The sequence below is a fragment of the Balaenoptera musculus genome, chromosome 13 (genome assembly GCF_009873245.2).
Source record: "Balaenoptera musculus isolate JJ_BM4_2016_0621 chromosome 13, mBalMus1.pri.v3, whole genome shotgun sequence".
NCBI classification, from domain to species: domain Eukaryota; kingdom Metazoa; phylum Chordata; class Mammalia; order Artiodactyla; family Balaenopteridae; genus Balaenoptera; species Balaenoptera musculus.
The window spans coordinates 10,793,932-10,818,134 of NC_045797.1; the positions used below are offsets into that span (position 1 = coordinate 10,793,932).

The 24,203-nt window shown below is 44.8% G+C and overlaps 1 protein-coding gene across 1 annotated transcript in view; it reads left to right on the plus strand.

Moving 5' to 3' along the window:
- The window catches only part of ACOXL (acyl-CoA oxidase like), a 317,745-nt gene that overhangs the window by 226,173 nt on the left and 67,369 nt on the right, over nt 1–24,203 (plus strand). Inside the window, 1 exon segment of the mRNA XM_036873780.1 lies at nt 16,010–16,097. Coding sequence (XP_036729675.1) covers nt 16,010–16,097 — 88 coding nt within the window.

The window sequence follows — 24,203 nt, forward strand, 5'->3', positions numbered from 1 at the left end:
AGGACAAGGGGACAAGACAGCTTAGTTTCAGAGAGAGGCAGATCTATGGGGACATGTACCAAACTCTGGGCTCATGGTTGAAGAGCATACCATAGAAATGACATTTTTCTAGTTTATGGCACCCTAATTACTGGTGAGTTTGACTTGGTATAAGTGACTGAATACTGAACAACAGTTTCTTTTGGGGGGGAGTCTCTCCTTTTTTTTCAGCTTTATTGGATATAATTGACATAGAACATTGTGTAATTTTAAGGTGTACAATGTGATGATTCATATATAGTACACTGATTACCACAATAGTGTTAGTTAACACTCCCATCAGCTCACATAATTACATGTTTGGTGGAAAGGGAGACATTTAGGATCTACTTTCTAGCAACTTACAAGTATGTAGTATAATAGTGTTAGCTATAGTCACCATGCTATACATTAGACCCCCAGAACTTATTCCTCTTGTAACTGGAAGTTTGTACCCTTTGACCAACATGTGTCCATTTCTCCTGCCCCCAGCCCCTGACAGCCACCATTCTACTCTGCTTCTATGACTTCAGCTTTTTTAGATTCCACATATAAATGAGATCGTACAGTGTTTGTTTTTCTATGTCTGACTTATTTTACTTATCATAATGACCTCAGGGTCTATCTGTGTGGTTGCAAATGGCAGGATTTCCTTCTTTCTCATGCTGAATAATATTCCATTGTATATATATGTGTGTGTATATATATATGTATATATACGAACACTTAGGTTGCTTCCATATCTTGGTTTGTGTAAATAATGCTGCAATGAACATAGGAGCACAGATATCTCTTCAAGATAGTGATTTCATTTCCTTCAGATAAATGCCCAGAAGTGGGATTTCTGGATCATATGGTAGTTCCATTTTTAATTTTTTTAGGACCCTCCATACTATTTTCCATAGGGGCTGTACCAATTTACATCCCCACCAACAGTGCACAAGGATTCCCTTTTCTCCACATCCTCACCAACACTTTTTATCTCTTGTCTTTTTGATTATAGCCATTCTAACAGGTATGAGGTGATACCTCATTGTGGTTTTGATTTGTATTTCCCTGATAATTAGTGATGTTGAGCATCTTTTCAAGTACCTTTTGGTCATTTGTATGTCTTCTTTGGAAAAATGTCTATTCAGGTCAACTGCCCATTTAAAAAACTGGATTATTTGGTTTTTGGGTTTTTTTAAACAATTGAGTTGTATGAGTTTCTTATATATTTTGGGTATTAACCTCTTATCACATAGATGGTTTGCAGATATTTTCACCCTTTCTGCAAGTTGCCTTTTCATTTTGTTGATTTGTTTCTTTTGCTGTGTGGAAGCTTTTTAGTTTGATGTAGTCCCACTTCTTTATTTTTGCTTTTATTGCTTGTGCTTTTGGTGTCAAATCCAAAAAAATTGTTGTCAAGACATTGTTTTCTTCTAGGAGTTTTATGGTTTCAGGTCTTAATATTTAAGTCTATAATCCATTTCTAGTTAATTTTTGTAAGTGGTGTAAGATAGGGGTCTAATTTCACTCTTCTACATATTTTTTTGAAGAGACTATCCTTTCCCCATTGTGTATTCATGGCTCTCTTGTCAAATATTAGTTGACCATACATGCATAGCTTTATTTCTGGGCTCTTGATTCTGTTCCATTGCTCTGTGTGTCCTATTTTTATGACAGCACCACACTGTTTTGATTACTGTAGCTTTGTAATATAGTTTGAAATCTCAAAGTGTGATATCTCCAGTTTTGTTTTTTCTCAGTGTTGTTGTGGTTATTTGAGGTCTTTTGTGGTCCCATATGAATTTTAGGACTTTTTTTTCTATTTCTGGGGAAAAAAACATTTTTGATAGGGTTTGCTTTGAATCTATAGATTGCTTTGGGTAGTATGGACATTTTAACAATATTAATTTTTCTGATCCATGAACATAGTATATTGTTTCATTTATTTTTGTCTTCTTCAATTTCTTTCACCTTATAGTTTTCAATGTACAGATCTTTCACTTCCTTGGTTAATTTATTGGTTTTTGATGCAACTCTAAATGAGACTGTTTTTATTTCTTTTTCAGATATTGCACTGTTAGTGTAGAAAAATGCAACTGATTTCTGTATTTTGACTTTGTATCCTACAACTTTACTGAATTCATTTATTAGTTATAATGTTTTTGGGGGGACTCTTTAGGATATTCTATATATAAGATCATATCATCTGCAAATAGAAACTATTTTACTTCTTCTTTTCCAATTTGGATGCCTCTATTTCTTTCTTGCCTAATTGTTCTGGCTAGGACTTCCAGTACTATGTTGAATAAGGATGGCGAGTGTGGGCATCCTTATCTTATTCCTGACCTTAGAGGAAAAGCTTTCAACCTTTCACTGTCAAGCATGATGTTCACTATGGGCTTTAACAACAGTTTCTTGAAGTTCTCTGTGATTAGGAGGTTGACACATCTTGGGGCTTGATGCTTCTGGAAACCGTAGAATTTGGGTGAACAGCAATGAGCCTATTATTCTATTTATTCTGCCCTTCCTCAAGGCCAGTGGGCAGACCATTATGGTCAGCTGGGATCAGGACATTTGTCAAGTTCTTGCTGTGATGAGAGACAGCCTAGGGCCCAGCACTTTGCCTACAACCAACACCCTGATAGCAGGACTAAGAAAAGGGAAACAGCAAAGTTGCCAGGCTGCAGGGGCCTCCATGAGGAACGTGGGACCAAGCTCACAGGTGTATGACATTAGGACACAGCATAATGCAAAGGACGGAATCACATATGTCCCTATAAAGGGCTTAACACCTCCCAGCCTGGCCTCCCAAGTCAGCCAGTGTTAAGTCCAGCCCATCCCCTCATCAACTTAGCAGCCTGGCCGTGGGACAAACCACCACCTATTGCCCCTAGAATTTCATGTGGCAGCTCTCGGCGACCTGCTACTCTTCCCTTCCTGCTCGCCAACAGCTCAGGCTTTCCGAATAGGCTGTTTTGTTGTGTTTTAACCCCTAGTGTTAATTCACCCCGTACAAGTGTCTCAAGGCCCTCTCCCTGCTGAGCACACAGGAGCACACAGAGGCTCACGCGGTGGTCGTCTCAACATAATGAGATGGGTGCTGTTTCAGAATTCCAAAAGGTTAGCCAAAAATAGAAGCCTCTGAGTGAGAGTGAAATAAAAGTGCTTCATCGGAGCTTCAGATATATAGATTTAAATAAACAATTAAGAAAAAAAAAGAAGGCCTGTAAACGTTTGAATTTTTACTGAATAGTTCCTTGTATGACATATGCTGCTGCTCGGTGACATAGCGTGCCCTGCACTGTGTGAGTTCTGGGACTTCAAAGCTGACTAAGACACGGACTCTCAGCTGGAGCGATGGGTGGCAGTTAGGGTCGGGGGGATGTGCAGTGAGAGGGGTCTGGAGCAGAGAGAGGGCCGCCCCATTTTCTGTGTCGGGTGGCTCTCGGAAGGAGCGTCCTTGAGCTGAGTCCTGCGTGGTGACCGGCAGAGCACGCCCTTTCACACCATCCCCCGGCAAGGGGAGCAGGACCTCGGAGGCGAGGCATGTGACATGAGCGAGTGACTGTCCGGCTCAGGCTGAGCCTCGAGACATCGGCATCCCAGTTCCCAGGCTGGAGAGGCTGGCCGGAGGGTGACCGTGGCGGTGACGGCGGGTCCTCACCACGGGGAGCCTTGTGCGCCCTGAGTGCGGGGTTGAGAACCTTCCACCTTCCCTGCAAGTGATGGGTGGGGGTCATGGCCTGAGCACGTTGGTGTCAGGAAGATCGTTCTGGAGTCAGGGCTGAGAGGGTGACTCTTTAGAAGGCCACAGTAACCATCATCCCAGAAGAGTTGGGATCCAGCCTGACCTGGGGCGTGGTGGCAGTGAGCATGAGGGGTGGTCGGTGAGACTTGTGATAGTTTAACGGGGAGAAAGCTGAAGGTGGAGTCAAGAATGCCCCTGGGGCTCCCGTTTGTGGCTGGGGAAGATAGGATGCCATTCGTGGACATGGAAACGCAGAGCCCTGAGGAGTCCAAATTACAGTGGGTTCTGTGCTCTCCGTCCCAATCTCTTGTTCCCTGAGTTCACTCTAGACCCCCACGGGGTGAGTTTTCTGCGTGCTGTACCCCTTGCCTTTCCCTCACCGCCCCAGGAAGGCCTCCTCCAGCTGTCTTGTGTGCCAAGCACCAACTGAGCTGCTGCAGAGATTCAGGAAACAAAGATCTTGAGGGCTAATTTCTTTCACATATTAAATGTACGTTATTCTGCCTTATGTCAGCTTTAAGCAGTCACTAAGGGCAGTCAGACTCCATAACGTAGTCTTCAGCTAAATGCGAAGATCGTGTTATTGAAACAAGATCTTTCTAGCTGACGGTACTCCAAATGCACGCTTTGGTGCCTGTTAAATCTATTTATGGTTTCCTGATTCCCACCCCCACCCCTACCTCTATCCCTCCATCCACCGGAACATTAGAAGGAACTTGTGAAATGAGGACACTGTAAGAAAGGAAGACGGCATCCAACATTTGTTTGTTTACATATCTGTTGTTGAAAATGATCAAGATCGATTTCAGAAGCATGTATTCAAATGTACGCTTACATGACCAAAGAGGTTGTGTCATCCAACAATTGTTTTCTCTTCTGAAAGGCTAAGTAATAAGAAGCAGACACTTCATTTGACACGAAAAGGGAAGAGGAGGAGAAATTGGGAAGTAATGTATTCAATTATAGGAGCCTTTTGCCAAGACCAAATTGATTTCATGTTTTGACAATTTCAGTCAAGCTTTAATGGCGAAAAGATTCAGAAACAGGTCAGATCAAACATGTGTGTCCCCCCTGCCCATCCCCACTCCTGGATCTTTTATGTGCCTGACAAAATTAGTCAGGTCTTCGCTAGGAAAGGGCTCTGTCTTTGGGGTCTGTTCATATTGCCAGGCCCCAGACCAGAGCTTGGAGGACAGTGCAGGTGAGAGAAGAGAGAAGAGTCTGCAGAGACCCTGGCAATCCCCCCAAAAGCTGCAGACGCTGTAGCTGCCGTGCAGTGAGAAGGCTGACCTGGAGCCCCACACACCTTGCTGTGTATACTCCTCTCTACTGAATTTCCTCTTGCTCTTTCTATGCCCTCTGAATCCAGTTTCATTTCACCCCTTCCCCTGGAATCTACCTCGACTCCCAGCGTCTGTGAGGGAGGGTCCTTCATGTGCCCATTGGCCCTGACCACTGGGCTGGGTGCCAGGCAGGTCGCAGTCCTGCCCTGGTCAGAGCAGCGTGGCAAGGGCTCCGATGGATGGATGTGCCCACTTCACAGGAGGGAGACCAGAGTGGGGAACCTGGGGGAGGGGGAGCTGTCGGTGGGGGAGGGGGAGAGAAGGGGACGTGCACATCTCTGAAGCAGCGGAGGGAGTGCTCTGAGATTGGACGGTTCAGAGTGGAGGGGAGCCTTTGAATGCACGCTTATGGAGAACCTGCTCCCAGCACCGTAGGGAAGGATGCTTTCTCTGCTGCTGTGGCCCAGGCTGTCCGTGGGGGAGCCCTCTGTGTGAACAGCGAGGGCCGAGGGAAGGGGGCCAGGTCTGCGCTCACACAGCTTTGTTGGCAGCTGGGGACAAGGCACGCCCTGGCAGACCAGATACATCTGTGTTCCAGGTCTAGGGACAGTTACTGGACTTGCCTGGGACTCACCCTAAAACCAAAATGTCTTCACCATCCACGACCAGCGCTGCGGAGCACGTGGGTGTGTTGGGGAGGTCCCCAATGCTGGGCACCTTCATACTGTCATAGCAGCCATCGTTCTCATGGTGTGTTTCTGTGGGAATCCCAGCCTTGCACCCAGGCGACTCATCTCCCCACACAAGGGCTCTTCCACCCCCTCAGCCCTGCAACGCTGCCACCTTCCACCTTCGGAGGGAAGGGGGGATTCTGGTGCAGTGAGCCTAGTGCAGAGCTGTGGCCCAGCAAGGGTCTCAGGGTGGGGTGGGGTGGTAGAGCCAAGGACCCTGGGTTCAAACTCTGACCCAGGCTCTGAGACGAGCATGAACCTCACGGCTGGCCCCTACCCTCAGGTCCCCAAAGCCAGGACACAGCCCTCTCTGGGGCATCTTGAGAACATTTACTTATCCTCATAGGAAACAAGCTGGAACAGTGGACATAAGGGTGCCCTCCTGTGTCCTTTCTCATATATATATATATACACACACACACACATATATATACTTTGCGTATATAGTAGGATGTTGGCTGAGATTTATTTAACTGGCTCTCCTGGAATTGTAGCTCAGGTTCAAAGCTTAGGGTAAAGGTATCAAGAATCCCATATTCCCAGTTCAGGAAGCCACCAGTGAGCTGACAGCTGATGGACCCAACCGCCCTGCTTTCTTTGAGAAGCTAGTGGGAGACAAACCAGCACCTGCCCATTGGTGCAGGAAGAGGGTGGCAGAATTGGGGAGAGGGCAGAGTTCAGGGAGAGAGGCTGCAGGTGGCGGGAAGGGGGTCCTCTGCTCAAAACCACCCAGAGGGAACCAAGCTTAATCTGGAAACAAACCTGAAGAGAAAAGGGAGAAATAACATGGTGGGCAAACACGTAAGGAAAGAGGGACAGAGGGGTCAGGAGAAAAGACAGCTCAAACGACACAGGAAAAAAAGACAGAAATGCAGACATAGAAATATGATAGGAGAGAAAAAAATAGAAAAACAAAAACCCAGCAAAATAAAAAAAATACAGAAAGGCAGAAAACTCCAGAAACATTAAAAATATAGACAAGGGAGAAGTGGTGAAGTAAGGTTACCAAAAAAGAGAGAAAGGAGTCATTTCGGGAGAGAAATACAGAAAGATGAAAAAAAGATAAATATTAAAAAATACTGGAAGGCAGAAAAATATATGTGGACCACACCCCCACACACCCCCCCACACACAAAGACAAGACAGAAAGTCAAACAGGAGGAGAGGCAGGAAGGTGGAGGTGTGCGCTGAGTAGGTGAGGACTGGCCTCCTGGGGATGGCGGCGGAAGCCTCACGCTCTGGCCACACCAAGGGTGCCGTCAGAGAGAGATGCAGACCGGACCCACGGAGACCCCAGCCTCCCCAGCCAGGGCTGAGTGGGAAGCACACGGGCTACAGAGGGATCTACAGCAAAACAGAGGTGAGGCCAGGTGAGCATGTGCTGGAGGCGGGGTAGGTCTGGTGAAGCCAGGCCACAGGCTCTACCTACTACAGAGAAGGAAAAGAAGAGAAAAAAGAAGGAGAAGAAAAAGACTCTGTGGCCTGGATGATTTGGGGTGCACCATTTCCATTACTTTATGAGGTGGTCATCTGCTGGGCAGGTACAGGGCTTACTCCCTCCTGGACAAGGGCTCACAGGTCTAGGGGGTGGGCTGCTAAGGACAGTGGGAGCAGCTGTCCTGAGGGGGAAAAGTGGAAAGTGAGGAAAAAATCATTGTTTGACCTACTTTACTTCGTATAAAATGTTTAAGTAACTGCATATTGTATTGTTCTCCATATTGGATGGGCATAATTTAAGACATGTGGTACCTGAAGTGTGTCGTAGGATCTGATATCCAAGCTCAGCAAATGTGTACGATTATTGGTCAGGACTGGACTCTTTTTTCCACCTGATTCCACCCTCTATCCACAGTAAGATGAAAAGGAAGAGGGTAGATTTAAGAGTGAGCACCGAAAACAAATTCAAAGGACATAGCAAATGGATTTGGGGCTGAGTACCAAGGAAGGAATGCTTTAAATGCTGCCAAAACAGGAGCCTAGGGGCTCCAATCAAGACGGCGGAGTAGACGGATGTGGAACTCACCTCCGCCCACAAATACATCAAAAATACATCTGCAAATGGAACAATTCTCACAGAACACCTACTGAACACTAGCAGGAGACCTCAAACATCTGAAAGGACAAGAAAGATCTCCACATGGCTGGGTACGATTGGTTAATAAAAGACATGAACTAATTAAAAAATAAAAATAAAAGACGGAAGCCCGAAGAATGCGGAAGGCAGGCGCTGTGAGTCCGCGGCTAAAGCTGGGCCCCTGCTCTTGCTGTCTTTCCCCTCTGCCCTCCTGTTGTGAGTTGAATTGTGTACCCCCCCACTCCAAAAGATATGTTCAGTCCTAACCCCCAGTATCTATAAAAGGGACCTTATTTGGAAATAGGGTCTTTGCAGACATAACCAAGTTAAAATGAGGTCGTAGTGAAGTAGGGTAGGCCTTACTCCAATATGACTGGTGTCCTTACAGGAAAAGGAGAGACCTAGAGACACACACAGAGGAGAATGGTTTGTGAAGATGGACGCAGATATTAGATATTCAAGTCATTTGTCCACAAGCCAAGGAATGCAAAGGTTGCTGGCAACCACCAGAAGCTAGGAGAGGCAAGGAAGGATTCTCCACTAGAGCCTCTGGGGGGAGCATGGCCCTGCCCATACCTAGATTTTGGACTTCCAGCCTCTCGAACTGTCAGAGAATAAGTGTCTGTTGTTTTAAGTCATCAAGATGGTGGTGATTTGTCACAGCACCTCTAGGGAACTAATACAACTCCTTAGTGTGGCTTTTAACTGTTCTTAGACCCACAAGATGGCTGAGTTCCAAGCAGGAAACTAGAAAAAGGACAAAGAGAAGAAGGCACATGCCAGCTCAGGCTCTCTTTTATCAGGAAAACAGTTTTCACAGAAGCACCACCCAGTAAACCTCTGCCTACTTTCATTGGCCGTGGGGGTCCCATGTCTAACCCTAGTTGCAAAGGAGTCTGGGGAGGTGAGCATTTTAAAAATGTCAGCTTTTTACTTTATGTATATATAAATATAATTATAAATATATATATTGTAAAATAATATATATAATTTTTATATATTAAAATTCACCAATTTCAAGTATTTTATCAATGAGCTTTGACGAATGCATATGGTCCTATAATCACCACCACGATAGAACATTTCCATTACCCCAAAAACATTTCTTTGTGCCCCTTTTCGTCTCATCCCTTCCCCTGACTCTGACTCCTGGAAAACATTGATTTTTCTTTTGCTGTAGGTTTGCCTTTTTTATAATATAATATAAATGGAATAGCATAGTGCATAGTCTCTTATATCTGGCTTCTGTCACTTAACAAAATGCTTTTGAGATCCATCCAAGACGTTGGGTGTTCCTTTTTAATGTGGGGTACTGTTCCTTGGTACAGATGCACTACAATTTGTTTATCCATTAACCAGTTGGTGGATATGTGGATTGATTCCAGTTTTGTTAGTATGAACAAAGCTTCTATGAACATTCTCGTGCAAGTCTTTGTATGGACATATGTTTTTATTTATCTTTTGTAAATATCTAGGAGTGGAATGGCTGGGTTCATAGTAGGTATATGTTTATAAGAAACTGCCAAACTGCCTTCCAAAGTGGCTGAACCACTTGCATTCCCAACAGCAATAACTTTTAGTTGCCCTGCATCCTCAGTATTTAACATTGCCTGTCTTACTCATTTTAGCCATTCTAGTGGGTGTAGAGTGGTATTTCATTGCGGTCTTGATTTGCCTTTCTCAAATCTTTTTCATGTGTTTATTTGCCATTCGTTTGTATTGTTTGGTGAAGTGTCTGTTCAAATTTCTTGCCTGTTTGTTTAACTGGATTTTGTTTTTTTACTATTGAATTGTAAGATGTCTTTATAAATTCTGTATGGAAGCCCTTTATTATATATGTGATTCACAAATATTTTCTCTTAATCCATTACCCATGTTTTCATTTTCTTAACAGTGTCAGAAAGAGCAGAATTTTAATTTTGGTGAAATTCAACCTTTTTGTGTCATGTATCACGAAATCTTCGGCTAACCCAACGTCACTAGAATTTTCTCACATAGTTTCTTCCAGAAGTTTTGTAGATTTATCTCTTTCCTTTAGGTTCATGATCCACTTGGAGTTAACTTTTGTATATGGTGTGAAGTAAGGGTGAGATTCATTTGTTTGTTTGTTTTTGCATGTGGCTATTCAGTTGTTCTAGCACCATTTGGTGAAAAGACTGTTTTTTCCCCATTCAATTACCTTCGTGACTTTGCTGAAAATCAGTTGACCATGCATGTGTGGCTCTATTTCTGGACTCTCTACTTTTTTCCATTCATCTACACTTCATCCTTATCCTAATACCATACTGTTGTGTTTACTGTCACATTATATTAAGTGTTGAAATCAGTTAGTGAATCGTCCACCTTTTTTTTTCCCCTCAAAATTGTTTTGACTATTCTAAGTCCTCTGTATTTCCATATGTTTTACAATCAGCTTCTCAATTTCTACAAAAATATCTGCTGGGATTTTGATTGGCATTGTGTTGAATCTGTAGATCAAGGTGAGAAGAAATGATGTCTTAGCAATATGGAGTTCTCTGACCCACAAGCACTGTATATCTCTCCCTTTATTTAGGTGCTCCTTTTAAATTTCCTTCTGCAAATTTTTTTTCAGTTTTCATGTACAGATATTGCAAGTAATTTGTAAAAGGTGTCCGTAAGTATTTCATATGTTTGATGTTACTGCAACAGCATTGAAATTTCAAGTTCCCATTGTTCATTTCTAGAATTCAGAAATACAATTGACTTTTGTATATCAGAGTCTTGTATCTCGTGATTTTCCTTAATTGGCTTATTAGTCCTGGTAGCTTTATTATATAGTCCTTAGGATTTTCTACATAAAACATCACGTCTTTTTGTATGAAGACTGTCTTACTTACTCATTTCCAAATTCTAGGCCTTTAATTTCTTTTTCTTGCTTTATTGCTGTGGTCAGGACCTGTAGTACAATGTTGCATAGAAGTGGAGATAATGGACAACCTCATCGTCTTCCTGATCTTAGGGGGAAAGCACTCAATCTTTGACTATTAAATATGACGTTAGCTGAGGCTTTTTTGTAGATCCGCTGTAGGGAGGTAAGTGTTTTTAACTGGGTATATTGCTACCCAAAGCTATTTGGGGTGTTTCTAGGAAAGAAAAAGGGGGAATGGATATGGGCATCCACCAAAGATGAGGCAGCAGGGGTTTCTTTATGAGTTCAGCTCTGTCTTAGCTGTATGATGACTTATTAGGAAACAAGCATTTATGTCCTTTAGAGGCTTTAAGTGTGGGGTGTGGTTCACATCAAACCTGACCAAGTGTGACAATACATCTTTATAAACTGTGTATTTGGGAAGGACAGGTGTTGGTCAGGGAACTAACTCCCCATGAGTCCATTGGGAGGCAGTGTACCCTGTGATTAGGAACGTGGGCTCAGAAAGCTGGGTACCTAGTCCAAACCCAGCTCTGCAGCCTTGGGCAAGTTCCTCAACCTTTCTGTGTCACAGTTTTCCACCTACAAAATGAAGGTAATAAAAGATATCAATAATGCTTACCTGCAGGACTTCTGAAAGCTAAATGAGCAAATGCAATTAAAAGGCTTAAAACAGTGCCTGTTACCTGGTGCATTTTAAGAAGGGTTTGTTTTGTATACGGCTAATTTACACACAAGTTTTCAGGAGCAGCTCTACCACTTGAAGTAAACAACCACCATGTCATTTTTAAAAGCCTTTCTCCTGAAACCTCATGTTAAGATTTTGTAACGTTGGAGGGCTAGATATTTGATTTCTGTTGTTTTACAATGTTTTTGTGCAATAAGTAAATTTAAACTTTCTGTGCATTGCAAAGGCAATTGTCAGCGGGGTTACAATTGCGGACAGTGACACTCTGTAGTTAGCACTGAGTCTACACTTGGAGGCTAAACCAGAGTTTGATCTTCTGGTCTGCTCGCTTTGACCACTTGATCACGGGATGGAGTGTGCCCCAAACACCTCTCAAAGGCCACCCTGCCTAGGCATGTGGACCACTGTGCAGCCCTCAGTTGGCTTCAACCTATTACTTCCTGCCAATCAACTAACTCAAGGGACCAGAGGCTTCTCAGTCGGTTGCTTTCCTGGGCATCTGCCCTCGTAAAGCTGCCTTCCTGTCGACACATTCCAAGTCCTGGGTGCTGTTTTTCAGTGGGGGGTGAGTCGTGCCAGGCTTTCTATCTGGGAAGTGGCCCATGCCAGGGGCCAGTTGCCAGCAAGGATGAGGTTACACTGAGCCTTCTCGAGTGGGTCCTGCAGCAGCACAGTGATGTTGACATGTAAGGAAAAGCACCCAGGAGCTGGCTGGCAGGCCTTCAAGGGGCCTTTCCCCTTAACTTGAACTTGCTTTTTACTTCTGCCTCATCCTGTTGGAGGGATTAAGCCACAGCCAGTTTTGCAAAAGTCCCTCTGCAAGCTTTTCCCATGTGATGTCCCTTCTTCAAGCGGGGTTCCATGTGGTCCGGCCAGTTTTCTGTCCCTGCTTTTCTCTTGATCAGTCCTGTGAAAACTTACTTTACACGTTGACTTTTAAAAAAATCTTAGTGTCCGCAATTCTACCTGGACACATCCGCATTATAGTTGATCCTTCCTCTCTCCTTCCCATGCAGTGGTGGAGAGCAGCTGATCCATGTTTAGGAGAGCCTGTCCACTGGGCTTCAGCATGGACTTCCTGGCATTTTCCTCTGCAGTGTGATGGGAGAGTTTCAGGACCATGAGTGTGTCTGGCCAGCTGTTGTCCTCGCCTCTGCCAGCGATGTTCTGTGGGCTGTTCCTTTGAGAATCGCCTATCTCCACTGTGTCTTTTCATTTGTAATTGTGACACCAGTGCAGGGGACAAGACAGACATTATCCTCTCCCTCCACTGTCATGAGATGCCCCGGTTTTAGATGGGGACCCCGAGGCGCATGTGACATGGTCCTCTGAGCTGTGACTGGCGCCCCAGGTAACCATGCTAAATTATACATGGGTAGAGGCTTTGTGTGCTGCCAGTTTTTCCACTGGAGCACAAAGCTCTCTGTTACAGGAGGATTTTTACAAAGGAGTCCGTCCTCCAGGCCCTGGAAGAACTGGGGAGCTGGGGAAGCCAGGTGACCTTCCAACCAGAGGACTCGGGGTATGAGTTGGAAGCAAATGGGAAGCAGATACAGAGAGTCTAACTTTCTACTTGAGTGTTATTTCTTTGAGCAGAGAGAATTGCTGAAAGTTTAAATACCAAGCCGTTCAGTTTGCTTCGAGGGGGAGGGTGCTGTCCCCCACCCTAGGCAGGGTGGCCTTTGAGAGGTATATGGGGCACATTCCATCCCATGATCAAGTGGTCAAAGCGAGCAGACCAGAAGATCAAGCTCTGGTTCAGCCTCCAAGTGTAGACTCAGTGCTAACTGCAGAGTGTCACTGCCCTTCTCCATGGGGGAAAACAAAGGCAAGAAGAAACCAGAAAAAGTCAGAGTGCCAAATTTCACACTCTGCTCTGGTCAGATAAGAATCTGCCTTCCCGAAATGACTGTAACTGCCAGCTTTGTGATTCGGCACCTTTTTCTCTTTTCTGTGTATTTTCTTCATTCTTATTTTATTCCAGTTATATTTCTTCACTTCCCTCTGATTAAAAAACAAAATAAAGCAAACAACTTGCTTCATTAGAGTCACTGAAAGACCATCTTACACAGAGTAGAGCTGAAAAAAGCTACTCGTTAGATGAATAAATGACATAAATGTCTTGTGAGTTTAATTTCCATCTTGAGGCTCATTCCTCACACATGTCAAATACGGCCACTACCAAATGCCAATGCTGCAGATGTGACAGGCATTCAAGAAACAATTTGATGAGAATTTGTAAGATCTACTCTCTTAGCAACTTTCAAATATACAAGCAGTTATATTATTAACTATAGTCCCTGTGCTTTCATCACAAGAAAAAGAAATGTTTGTAACTATGGTGAACGGATGTGAACTAGACTTATGGTGGTGATCATTTCACAATATACACAAATATTGAATCATTTTGTTGTACACCTGAAACTAACATATTGCTATTGTCAGTTATATCTAAATTAAAAAAAAAACATTTTTAATGGCTCAGAAGTGAACTAATTTGTCCAAACCACAAAGGTGGATAGTAATGTGGCTATAGTTTCAATTTTTATTTCTCAAGCCCCAAAGTCCATGGTCTTTCAATTACAAGATTCCTCTAAGAATTTGTACATACATTTCTATAATGAAAATCAAAAGGAATGTTGTTATGGACTGAACGACTGTGTCCCCCCCCCCGAAGTTCATGTGTTGAAGCCCTCATTCCCAATGTGATGGCATTTGGAGACGGGGCCTTTGAGAGGTCATTAGGGTTAGATTAAGTCATGAGGGTGGGAACTTCATGATGGGATGAGTTTCCTTATAAAAAGAGAAAGAGACCACTCTCTCTCTGCCATGTGAAAATAGAAAAAAGGCCGCCTTCTGCAAGCCAGGAAGAGTCTCACCAGAACCTGACCATGCTGGCACCCTGATATTGGTCTTCCAGCCTCCAGAACTGTCAGGAAATGAATTTCAAGCAAAAGCTTTTAAGCAGAATTTTAAGAAAAAAGAAAATGAAAAGAAGACAAAAGAAGAGAAAAAGGAAAAGAAAGAATTTGAAAACATGTGGCAGTACCTGAGTACAATGGGGGGAGGGGGAAGGGAAGGTGGGTTGGTTTTGTTGCAGATTAGATTTAACCCAATCCAAAAATGGGCAGAAGACCTAAATAGACATTTCTCCAAAGAAGATATACAGATTGCCAACAAACACATGAAAGAATGCTCAACATCATTAATCATTAGAGAAATGCAAATCAAAACTACAATGTGATATCATCTCACACCAGTCAGAATGGCCATCATCAAAAAATCTACAAACAATAAATGCTGGAGAGGGTGTGGAGAAAAGAGAACCCTCATACACTGTTGGTGGGAATGTAGATTGATACAGCCACTATGGAGAACAGTATGGAGGTTCCTTAAAAACCTAAAAATAGAACTACCATACGACCCAGCAATCCCACTACTGGGCATATACCCTGAGAAAACCATAATTCAAAAAGAGTCATGCACCACAATGTTCATTGCAGCTCTATTTACAATAGCCAGGACATGGAAGCAACCGAAGTGTCCATCAACAGATGAATGGATAAAGAAGATGTGGCACATATATACAATGGAATAATACTCAGCCATAAAAAGGAATGAAACTGAGTTATTTGTAGTGAGGTGGATGGACCTAGAGTCTGTCATACAGAGTGAAGTAAGTCAGAAAGAGAAAAACAAATACTGTATGCTAACACATATATATGGAATCAAAAAAAAAAAAAAAAAAGGTCACGAAGAACCTAGGGGCAAGACAGGAATAAAGACGCAGACCTACTAGAAAATGGACTTGAGGACATGGGGAGGGGGAAGGGTAAGCTGGGACAAAGTGAGAGAGTGGTAGTGTATATATGGACATATAGACACTACCAAATGTAAAACAGATAGCTAGTGGGAAGCAGTCACATAGCACAGGGAGATCAGCTCTGTGCTTTGTGGCCATCTAGAAGGGTGGGATAGGGAGGGTGGGAGGGAGGGAGACGCAAGAGGGAAGAGATATGGGGATATATGTATATGTATAACTGATTCACTTTGTTTTAAAGCAGAAACTAACACAACATGGTAAAGCAATTATACTCCAATAAAAACGTTAAAAAAAAGAAAAAAGAATTTGAAAACATGTGGCAGTACCTGAGTACAATGGGGGGAGAGGGAAGGGAAGGTGGGTCAGTTTTGTTGCAGATTAGATTTAAGTAGTTCGTTCTGCTATTTAGAGTTCTCCAGGCATGGAGTGACCTGATTAAAAACCATCTCACGTTCTGTGTCCCTCACCTTCAAATTGTTTCTTCGATGCCTGTCAGAGCTCAAGAATTGGCAACTGGTGGTGGCCATGCTTGGTATGTGTGAGGAATTAATAGAAACACATAAACTGGACTCACAGTATGTTTATGGCATTTCTCCATCTAACGAATAGCTTTTGGGGGTGACAGAGGCCAGCCTAGGTCTTGCGTGCAACATACCCCCGCTTACTGGTTGTACTGAAATGTGCATTATCTGCCATCTGCCTTGCTAGGAAGTTCGATTCTCTCAGAATATCATCAGCGGTTATTTTTCTTCTGTCAATTTGGCAGGTGACAACCGAGAAGGAGGACTTTTTCAGTGCCTGGAACTCGTGTCTTCACCACGTCACTTGCCTGTCTCTGGCACACATTCACAGAGGTCAGTGGGCTCTTGTCAAATATTCGGGATTGAGTGACTTCCGGGTTATCTGGAACTCTGACTCTACAGAGAAAGGACAGTCCCCACTCTGGTCTGAGCCCTTGTGTTGAATTTAGGGTCCCCAGATAACTCCCAACGTGCTAGGAACACTGACCAAATGACACCCACAAAACCTAATGTTAAACTCTCCAGGAGCCAGCTGGCTAAATGTTGGTCCCTCAGCATTGGCCCTCGGCCCAATGGTGACTGTCATTCCCAAATAAACAAACGGGACGGGGGTAGGTAAAGTGAGGGTGTTTTAATGGGATCACTGCCTGAAGAAGTTCAAGTACCGAAACTACTCAAACCTAACCCCCAAATTAGCAAGGACTAGTACCACCTTTTAAAGCTGTGGGTTCTCGACCAGAGGGGATCGCGCCCTCCAGGGGACGTTCGGTGACAGTTAGAGATATTTTTGGTTGTTGCATCTGAGCAGGGGTTGCTACTGGGTAGGCGCTGGGGACAACACACCAGACAGCACCCTCCCCCTCGAAGCAAAGAGCAATCCAGTCCAAAGCGTCAGCGTGCTGAGGGTGTGGAAGTGTGAATGTTCATTTTGCCCTCAAAACGCCAAAATCACGTAAAGTAAGATGAAACACTGAAAACAGAGAGAGATCCGTGAAGATATGGCAAATTATTCTTGAGATTATTGTTTAACCTCAAGAGCCATTTGTTTATTCATCCCTATGCCCTTCTCCATGGAGGGAAAGTGTGCTAAGAGGAAGGCGCTCTCTGCGTTGTTTGCTGTGTGGAGTTTTCCATCACACCAGGGGCACTGCTGGCTCCCCGAAGGCAGGACTAGGTTTTGGTCACCACCTCAGCTCCGGGGCCAGGCTGGCGGTCCTAGCGCATCCCTGGGTGCTGTCTCAGGGCTGGAATTCCGTGATGGGCTCTGCTAAGAGCCAAGACATCAATCCAGGAGTGCCTGCCTCCTGCCCAGCTCCCCAGCTGGGCACCCTCCCTCAGTAACCAGGCAGCTCAGGAGGAGCAAAGTGCCACGTTATTAATGGCTGTGGGAGTGCCCAGGACCCTCGCTCAGAGCCGACAAGAGCTGGATTGGAGTGAGTAGTTTCGGTGTAGACAGAGCCAGGCCTCTCCCCTCCCTCTGAGTGCGGTCCAGTGCTTGGGACCCTGGTGAGCCTCATGGCATAGGGCTCAAGAGCAAGGACGGGAACGAGAATGCTCAGGAGAGTGTGCACGTGCTCAGGTGAACTTTCCAGGAGCACAGGCTCTTCACGGGGTCCGGGAGGCCGCCAGGAGCGCCACCCCCAGGGCCAGCCTCTAAACACAGTGACCACACCCTGTGATAACGATGGCCTCGCCGACACCCCAGACTCTGATTTCTACCTTCTGCTCCCGGCAGAGGAAGGAGGAGGAAGGAGAGGGTCCGAGAAGGTAAAGGAGAGGGCAAAACGTTCCCTCCCCTGTGAGTCAGTAAGGTACAGGATTGGGTTCCCTGGTTTGCAGATTGAGGAGTTTTAATCTGCCTGTACACCCACCATATATGAGGCTCTGGGGAATTGGCGCTCCTTAATCAAACTCAAAAGGGACAGATACAGAAACCAGAATGCCAGTTCATCCATCACAACCCCAAACCCAACTGCCGAGTCCCTGCGCGCGCTCCATCCTCTCTGTGGGGACATCTCCACGTGGGATTCAGTTATCATCAGAAGGTGCCGGGGCTGGACCATCCGGACAGCTCTTCGGGGTGAGGGAGCGGGATCTGAGCTCCAGGCTGACCTGCCTGCCGCGGATTCCGGAACCCCTGGGGGCTTGCTTCCTGGACTGTCTTGGTGCTCTCAGCACCTACCTTCACCCCTAGGAAATTTAGGTAAACCACCCCTCTTCTGTCAGTGGGTTATTTTTCCAGATTTGTTGATCAGGCTGAAACTTATCCGGGATATGAAGTAATGCTCAAGACACCCTTATGGAAGGCGAGTATGCCCCAGGCCTTCTCCTCCACTTTGTGTACCTTTATGGCTCAGTTCTCCAGGGTGCTGTGGCCCCAGCACCTGGGCTCCTCCCTCTGGGATCCCATGTACTCACCAGATCTTACCCTTCCTGGGACACAAGGATGAACCCTGTGGACTCCAGGTCTCACCTTCATTTACAAAATGTAGATAATGTGATATTTACCTCGGGGGGGCCATTGAGAAGATACTTGAATCTTAGAACCTGACCCATGGTTAGTGTTCAATAAAACTTTTTTTATTACTGTTAATTACTAATCTACAAAAACCTTAGTTCCCATAACCAAAGTGGAACATTTAGATCCTTTTTCTTAAGAGGAAGAAACAGACAAAGATTAAACGGGTTAGGTTCCAATGTATGAAGTCTTAACACCAGGAAGAAATGTCAAGGATTTGATGTTGCCACAGCACTGAAGAAATCCAGATTGATTCTGAATCTTTTATTGGTTAATAACCATGGTAAGCAAGAGTGATGATTTTTAGGAAATTGGCCTCCAGTTCCATGACAGATGAAGAGGATTTGGCCATAGAAAGTGACAGAAGAAAAATCATAAGAATAACAAGAAAAATAATAGGACTCAATGACAGCATCTAGAAATCCTAGGAATGTTTGGAGATAGAGAAATCCATCCATAATGAGGAGGTCTGTAAGGATACAGAATGGGTTCTAATGGTAGAAATGCCCTGAACACACTACCCAGGAAAAATTTAGTCAGCCTGTCGTTACGTTCAAATAGCACGCACCACCACCACCACCCCCCGCCCCCGCCCCAGGAAGAGGTCTCCAGGGGCCGACAGAGGAGGTAGAAGGAGCCCATCTGTCTTCATTGACTGGACCCAGATGTTGCCTTTGGAGACTTTTGAAGGAACCACACAAAGCGGGAAGGGAAGGATCAGACTGCGAAAGCACAGACCTGAGCGTCACCCCAGATGAAAATGAACTCCACATCTAGCCATTTTTATAAGGAACAAACGGAAAAAAAGCCTTCTGGCATCAGTTTCCATTTGTCACCTGAAGACTCAGGAAAACCACGTTGGAAATAAAAATGTTAAGCAGTCTCTGGTGGTTTCTAAAGTGGGATGTAACCATTACGATGATAAATGATTACTTTTCTCTGATACACATTTTTATCTTGCCCTAGAAATAGCAGTCCTGAAGCATGGCACTGTCTGAACCCCTAAGGGTGTACCAATTCCTAACCCAAAAGAGAGACACTAAGCACTTTTATTAAATAAATTACATCCGGCATTCTCCAGCTCTATGCAGAATTGTCTCTTCGTTTTCTTTCTCAAAGCTTGTGAGTAGCTCTCATTATGCTTCAAGAAGTCCCTTTTCTGGTTCTTAATGAAGTGACTAAGAGTTTAGAATGTTTGCATTAAGCGCAGCTTGTAACTATAATTAGAATATATAAGTAGTGTGGATTTCTGCCTATCGGAGGATTAATTTTAGACTCGTCTCAAGGATGTATTTGCTTCCAAACAAGACGTCCTTTGTTAATAAAAATGTGATCACATGCATTATTAAAGCGTTATTTCTGCATTTTATCTGTGAGTCCTTTTTCCAGTATTCATGGGATCAGCATTTTCCTCCCCATTGTTAATGTGGCTATTCTTTATGCAAATTACATTCACCTTGATTTAGCTTTAGCTTTGGCATTCATCTTCCAGGAAATTACGGGAATACACTTATCACCTCCTTGAATGCACATTGCTTTATATGCAAGCGCAGAAAAATAAAATGCCACAACTTCATCCCAAAGTCCAGTGTGAGTTGAGGAGCTTGTCGTCCCCTTACACTTAACTACAGAAGTCCCTCCAAACCCTGAGTCCTCCCAGCTTGAAGGGCAAACATGACCTCTGGGGTGGAACTAAAAGTCAAAAGTCAGCACATCTCATTCTTTGGATAACAGTTTCTGCCATATTCTGCTGTGACCGCCAGAGATGGAGGTCTGGCAGGTGGGGGAGCAGGGTGAGTACCACAGGTGCTCCCTTGGCTGTGACAGCCTGTGTGCCTTCCTCTCCCATCAGCATCCTCTGCTGGGCCCAGGAGTTTTAGAGCAGTCCCAGTGAGCCCTGAGGGCTCCCTCTGATGGAGGGAGGAGCTGGGGTACCCCTGCCCTGCTGCTGACCTTCCTCTTTGTCTGGCACTCATTAAATATGTGGGTGGTGGAAGCAGGCGAGGGGATCTGGAGAGCCAAGGGTGGGCAGGTACGATTTGCTGCTAGATCCCAACAGACCAGCATCTTGGAGGCTCCGACAATGGAGAAGAGAAGGACCGTTTCTGGCCTCATTTTCTCTGTCTTTCTCACATGGGGGGACACGTCTCAGACCCATTGTTCCTGAGAGCAAAGAGGGCAACTGGGAGTTGATGGGTCCACGTCAGAGGGTGCGGTGGCCGGGAGAGGCCCCCGTGGATGTCCTGCACACTCTGTGGGACTCTCTGGGTCCCTAATGCCAGAGTCTGGGACAATAGAGAGGCTCCCTCTGGGAACCCAGGAGGTGGCAACACGTGGGGAGAAGAGAACATGAGAACCGGCACAATATCAAGAGGGAGAGAGGAAGAGAGTGGAGGCGCCCGGATGGAGGCTGTTTGGAGTAGGAGCAGGGGGTACTCTGCTCACATACATGATGGCTCTTAAAAAGAAGAATTTGTTTAGCTGGACCTGAGCACTGAAGCCCGGAAACCCGGCACAGAGCGTGCAACTTTGCCACATCGGATTTAAATTTTGTGCCTCATCAAATAGACACAGGAAGAGAGAAAGTTCCAAAATGCCGACGCCCAACTTTGGACCACATTCCGAGCCTTCCCCGTCCTGGGAGAGCAGGTGTGAGGGAGCGTGGCTCCCGGGCTCCAGTGAGCGGAGGAAGATCTCTTCTGCGACATCACGCAGGCCGCTCCCTGCATCATAACGCGGGGTTTCCTTCCCTGAAGCCCCAGGCCATGTAGGTGCACTTGAGGTCTGTGTCAGCCAGACCCAAAGACCCCAAGTACTGCCTTCTCAAGAAGTGCTGTCACACGACCCTCGCCAGAGCCCCCGGGGACCCTGCTCACCCCAGCACCCGGGAGTGTGTCACCTGGGAGGTCCCGAGAGAGCTCTGATAACTCACTCTTCTTTGCTGGAGGTGACAATTTCTGAGATAGTTTTATGACAGATGACCTTGAAGATTCTGTCGCACTCGGAAGAGGGAGACGAGGAAAAAGCCAGGTCAGACTCTTGGAGGATATTTGTTTTGCGGAGGCCCGTGAGGGACAGAATTTAGCTGCAGTACTTGGACCCAGACCCTAATAAATGTCACTTACCTTCCGGGCCCCGGGATATTGGCTGACTGGACTGATGGCCTCCGTCTCCGCCTATTCGGTGCTTCCTCTGAGCCAGGGCCGTGCTGAGCGCCTGGACCCTGTCACTTCTTCAGTCTCCACCACAACCTCACACAGCCCTTGAGGAAACTCAGCTCGGGGGTGAACAGTCACCTCGGATCACACCGATCTAAGTTGTGGAGCCGGGACTCTGCCCCGGGGCTGGCTGACACCAAGACTTTTTAGCATCAGATTTTGAGAAAAGCCCTCCCACCCTCAACTCCCCAAGGACTTTCCTTCCTGCAGATGAACGCCGAAGAATGGGCATTCTAGTGTTCTTGAACTTTCGGGGTGGGGGGGGTGGTTTTCTTTGTATTTTACTGAACACGTACTTACCTGGGTTAAAGTTGGCCTGTGCTGCTTTTCGCTCTTCTCACCGCCTTTGTCTCTGAATCATGCTTCTTATTTTTTCTATCTCACAGGCTTTGTGTGAGATTAATGAGCACTCATTAATCCCCCACCAGGGCAATGAGGGAGGGACCACCATCTACCCAGTTTCCTTCTGAGGAAGCTGAAGCACAAAGAGGCTACGTAAGTTGCCCAGGGCCACACAGCGGAAGGGGGATTCGAATCCAGCAGACTGCTGCCATCTGCCCACTTGATGGGGCTCATAAGTGCTTGTTGGACCAGAATCTGGTAGCTGAGCATTGCTAAAGAGGCAAGAAAAATAAACCGTCCCTGCCTTTAAAAAAAAAAAAAAAAAAAAAAAGGTTTTTTTTTTTTTTTTTTTTGCTCCTTTGTACACTGTGTGATCGAAAAATGTACCTTATATGATGAATTGCAAAGACCTGAGCTATGGTCCACACTGACTTTCCAGCTCCTGGTACCTAAGTATGTTCAAAATAAGGCTCATCATGGGCTTCCCTGGTGGCGCAGCGGTTGAGAGTCTGCCTGCCAATGCAGGGGACACGGGTTCGAGCCCTGGTCTGGGAAGATCCCACATGCCGCGGAGCAACTGGGCCCGTGAGCCACAACTACTGAGCCTGCGCGTCTGGAGCCTGTGCTCCGCAACGGGAGAGGCCGCGACAGTGAGAGGCCCGCGCACCGCGATGAAGAGTGGCCTCCGCTCGCCGGAAGTGGAGAAAGCCCTCGCACAGAAACGAAGACCCGACACACCCAAAATTAAATAAATAAATAAATAATTAAAAAAAAAAAAAAAAAAATAAGGCTCATCAGTGTTCAAGTTGGCAGGTGAAATTAACCCAAAAGGTGAAAAAGCAAAAATTTGCACTGCGTAACTCTCTATATTGTGAGATTTCTGCTAGGAATATGATTAAGAATAAGACCTTCTAAACTGTGAATGAAAAATAGAAGCATAGGAAATCTTGTTATATCATAGCAATTCTAGGTGTGATTGTCTGTATTAAAAAAATGATCCCATATCCCATATTCTAAAGTTGAACATATTTGCAGTAAACATAAACTTGCATTTAGGTTTTAAAGGACAACATGTTCTAATCTCACAAAACATTTAGCAAATAACCTTTGAGTTCACATGAGCCACCCACACAAAACCCAAATTGAGCTACAGAGAAAACATAGAAAAAGCAACTGTCTGTTGACAACCAGATTTTCTTTCAGTTCTTTGAGTTTTCTATCTATAAATAATCTGTATGTTTCAAATGTGACCATTTTCTTTCAAGGTGTCTCCTGGCATGTTCTCACTTAAGTGTGCTTGAAAAACAAGAATTCACTGTGCAAATCATGGAAACAATTGAGTTTCTGGAGGGGAGAGCTTCAAAATACATGCTTTTTAGAGACCCAAAGTGTCAAAATGAAGCATTAAGATGATGTGTTCCTTCTTCAATGCATCTTTATCTTTTATGAAATCTGGAGTTTGATAAATCACCAGAGACAAAAACATCATTTTTAACCTAGATCCCAAATGTCAGGTGGAAAACTGGTGCTGTGTCTCCTCTTCATGAATTTACCTTTCTCTTTGTTTATGAATTATGGGAATTTGTTTGCAGAGGAAACATAATACTCTATTAACTTGAACATGATGGCTTTTACTCAGAAACGTGAGAACTGAAAAGAAAAAAAAAGAGCATTCAATCCTTTGAGATATAATCGTTAAACAAGTTTTGATATATGCTGAAAGTGGCATAAAATGTTAGATGGGGAAAGGATCACCAGATAACTAAAAGTGAGGTTTTCATCAGTATTTCATCAGTATTTCACCTCCCCTAACTGACTCAGGACGCCTGATGTGGTCCATCAAAGTGCATGTTGAATCCTCAATGGGGAAATTTTATGTAACATCAGTATAAATAAAGATGGATGAAGCTATCTATGGGGATTTTTTTTCCTAAAAATTACTCAGAAATTCTCTCTTAATTGGCAGCCTAGAAAATAAAATACATTCCTACAGATTTCTGTGATTATAGGTGAAAATGATTCTGTGTCCAAGAGGGCAGCCAAAAGGACTTATAGTCCAGATGGCAGGACACAGGTTGTCCTTTAAAACCTAAATGTAAGTTTATGTTTATTGCAAATATGTTCAACTTTAGAATATGGGATATGGGATCATTTTTTTAATATAGAAAATCATACTTAGAATTGCTCAAGGAGCTGGGATGAGAGTTACCCCAGACCTGGTGCACTGGGAGAACATGGGAGAGACGTCGGCCAGTGTGTGGGGTTCACGTGGCTCCCCACAAAGTCCCAGGTGAGGTGATCAGTGTTTGAGACCTTGATATTTTTAGATATACTTTTTTAAAAAAATTTATTTGCTTTTGG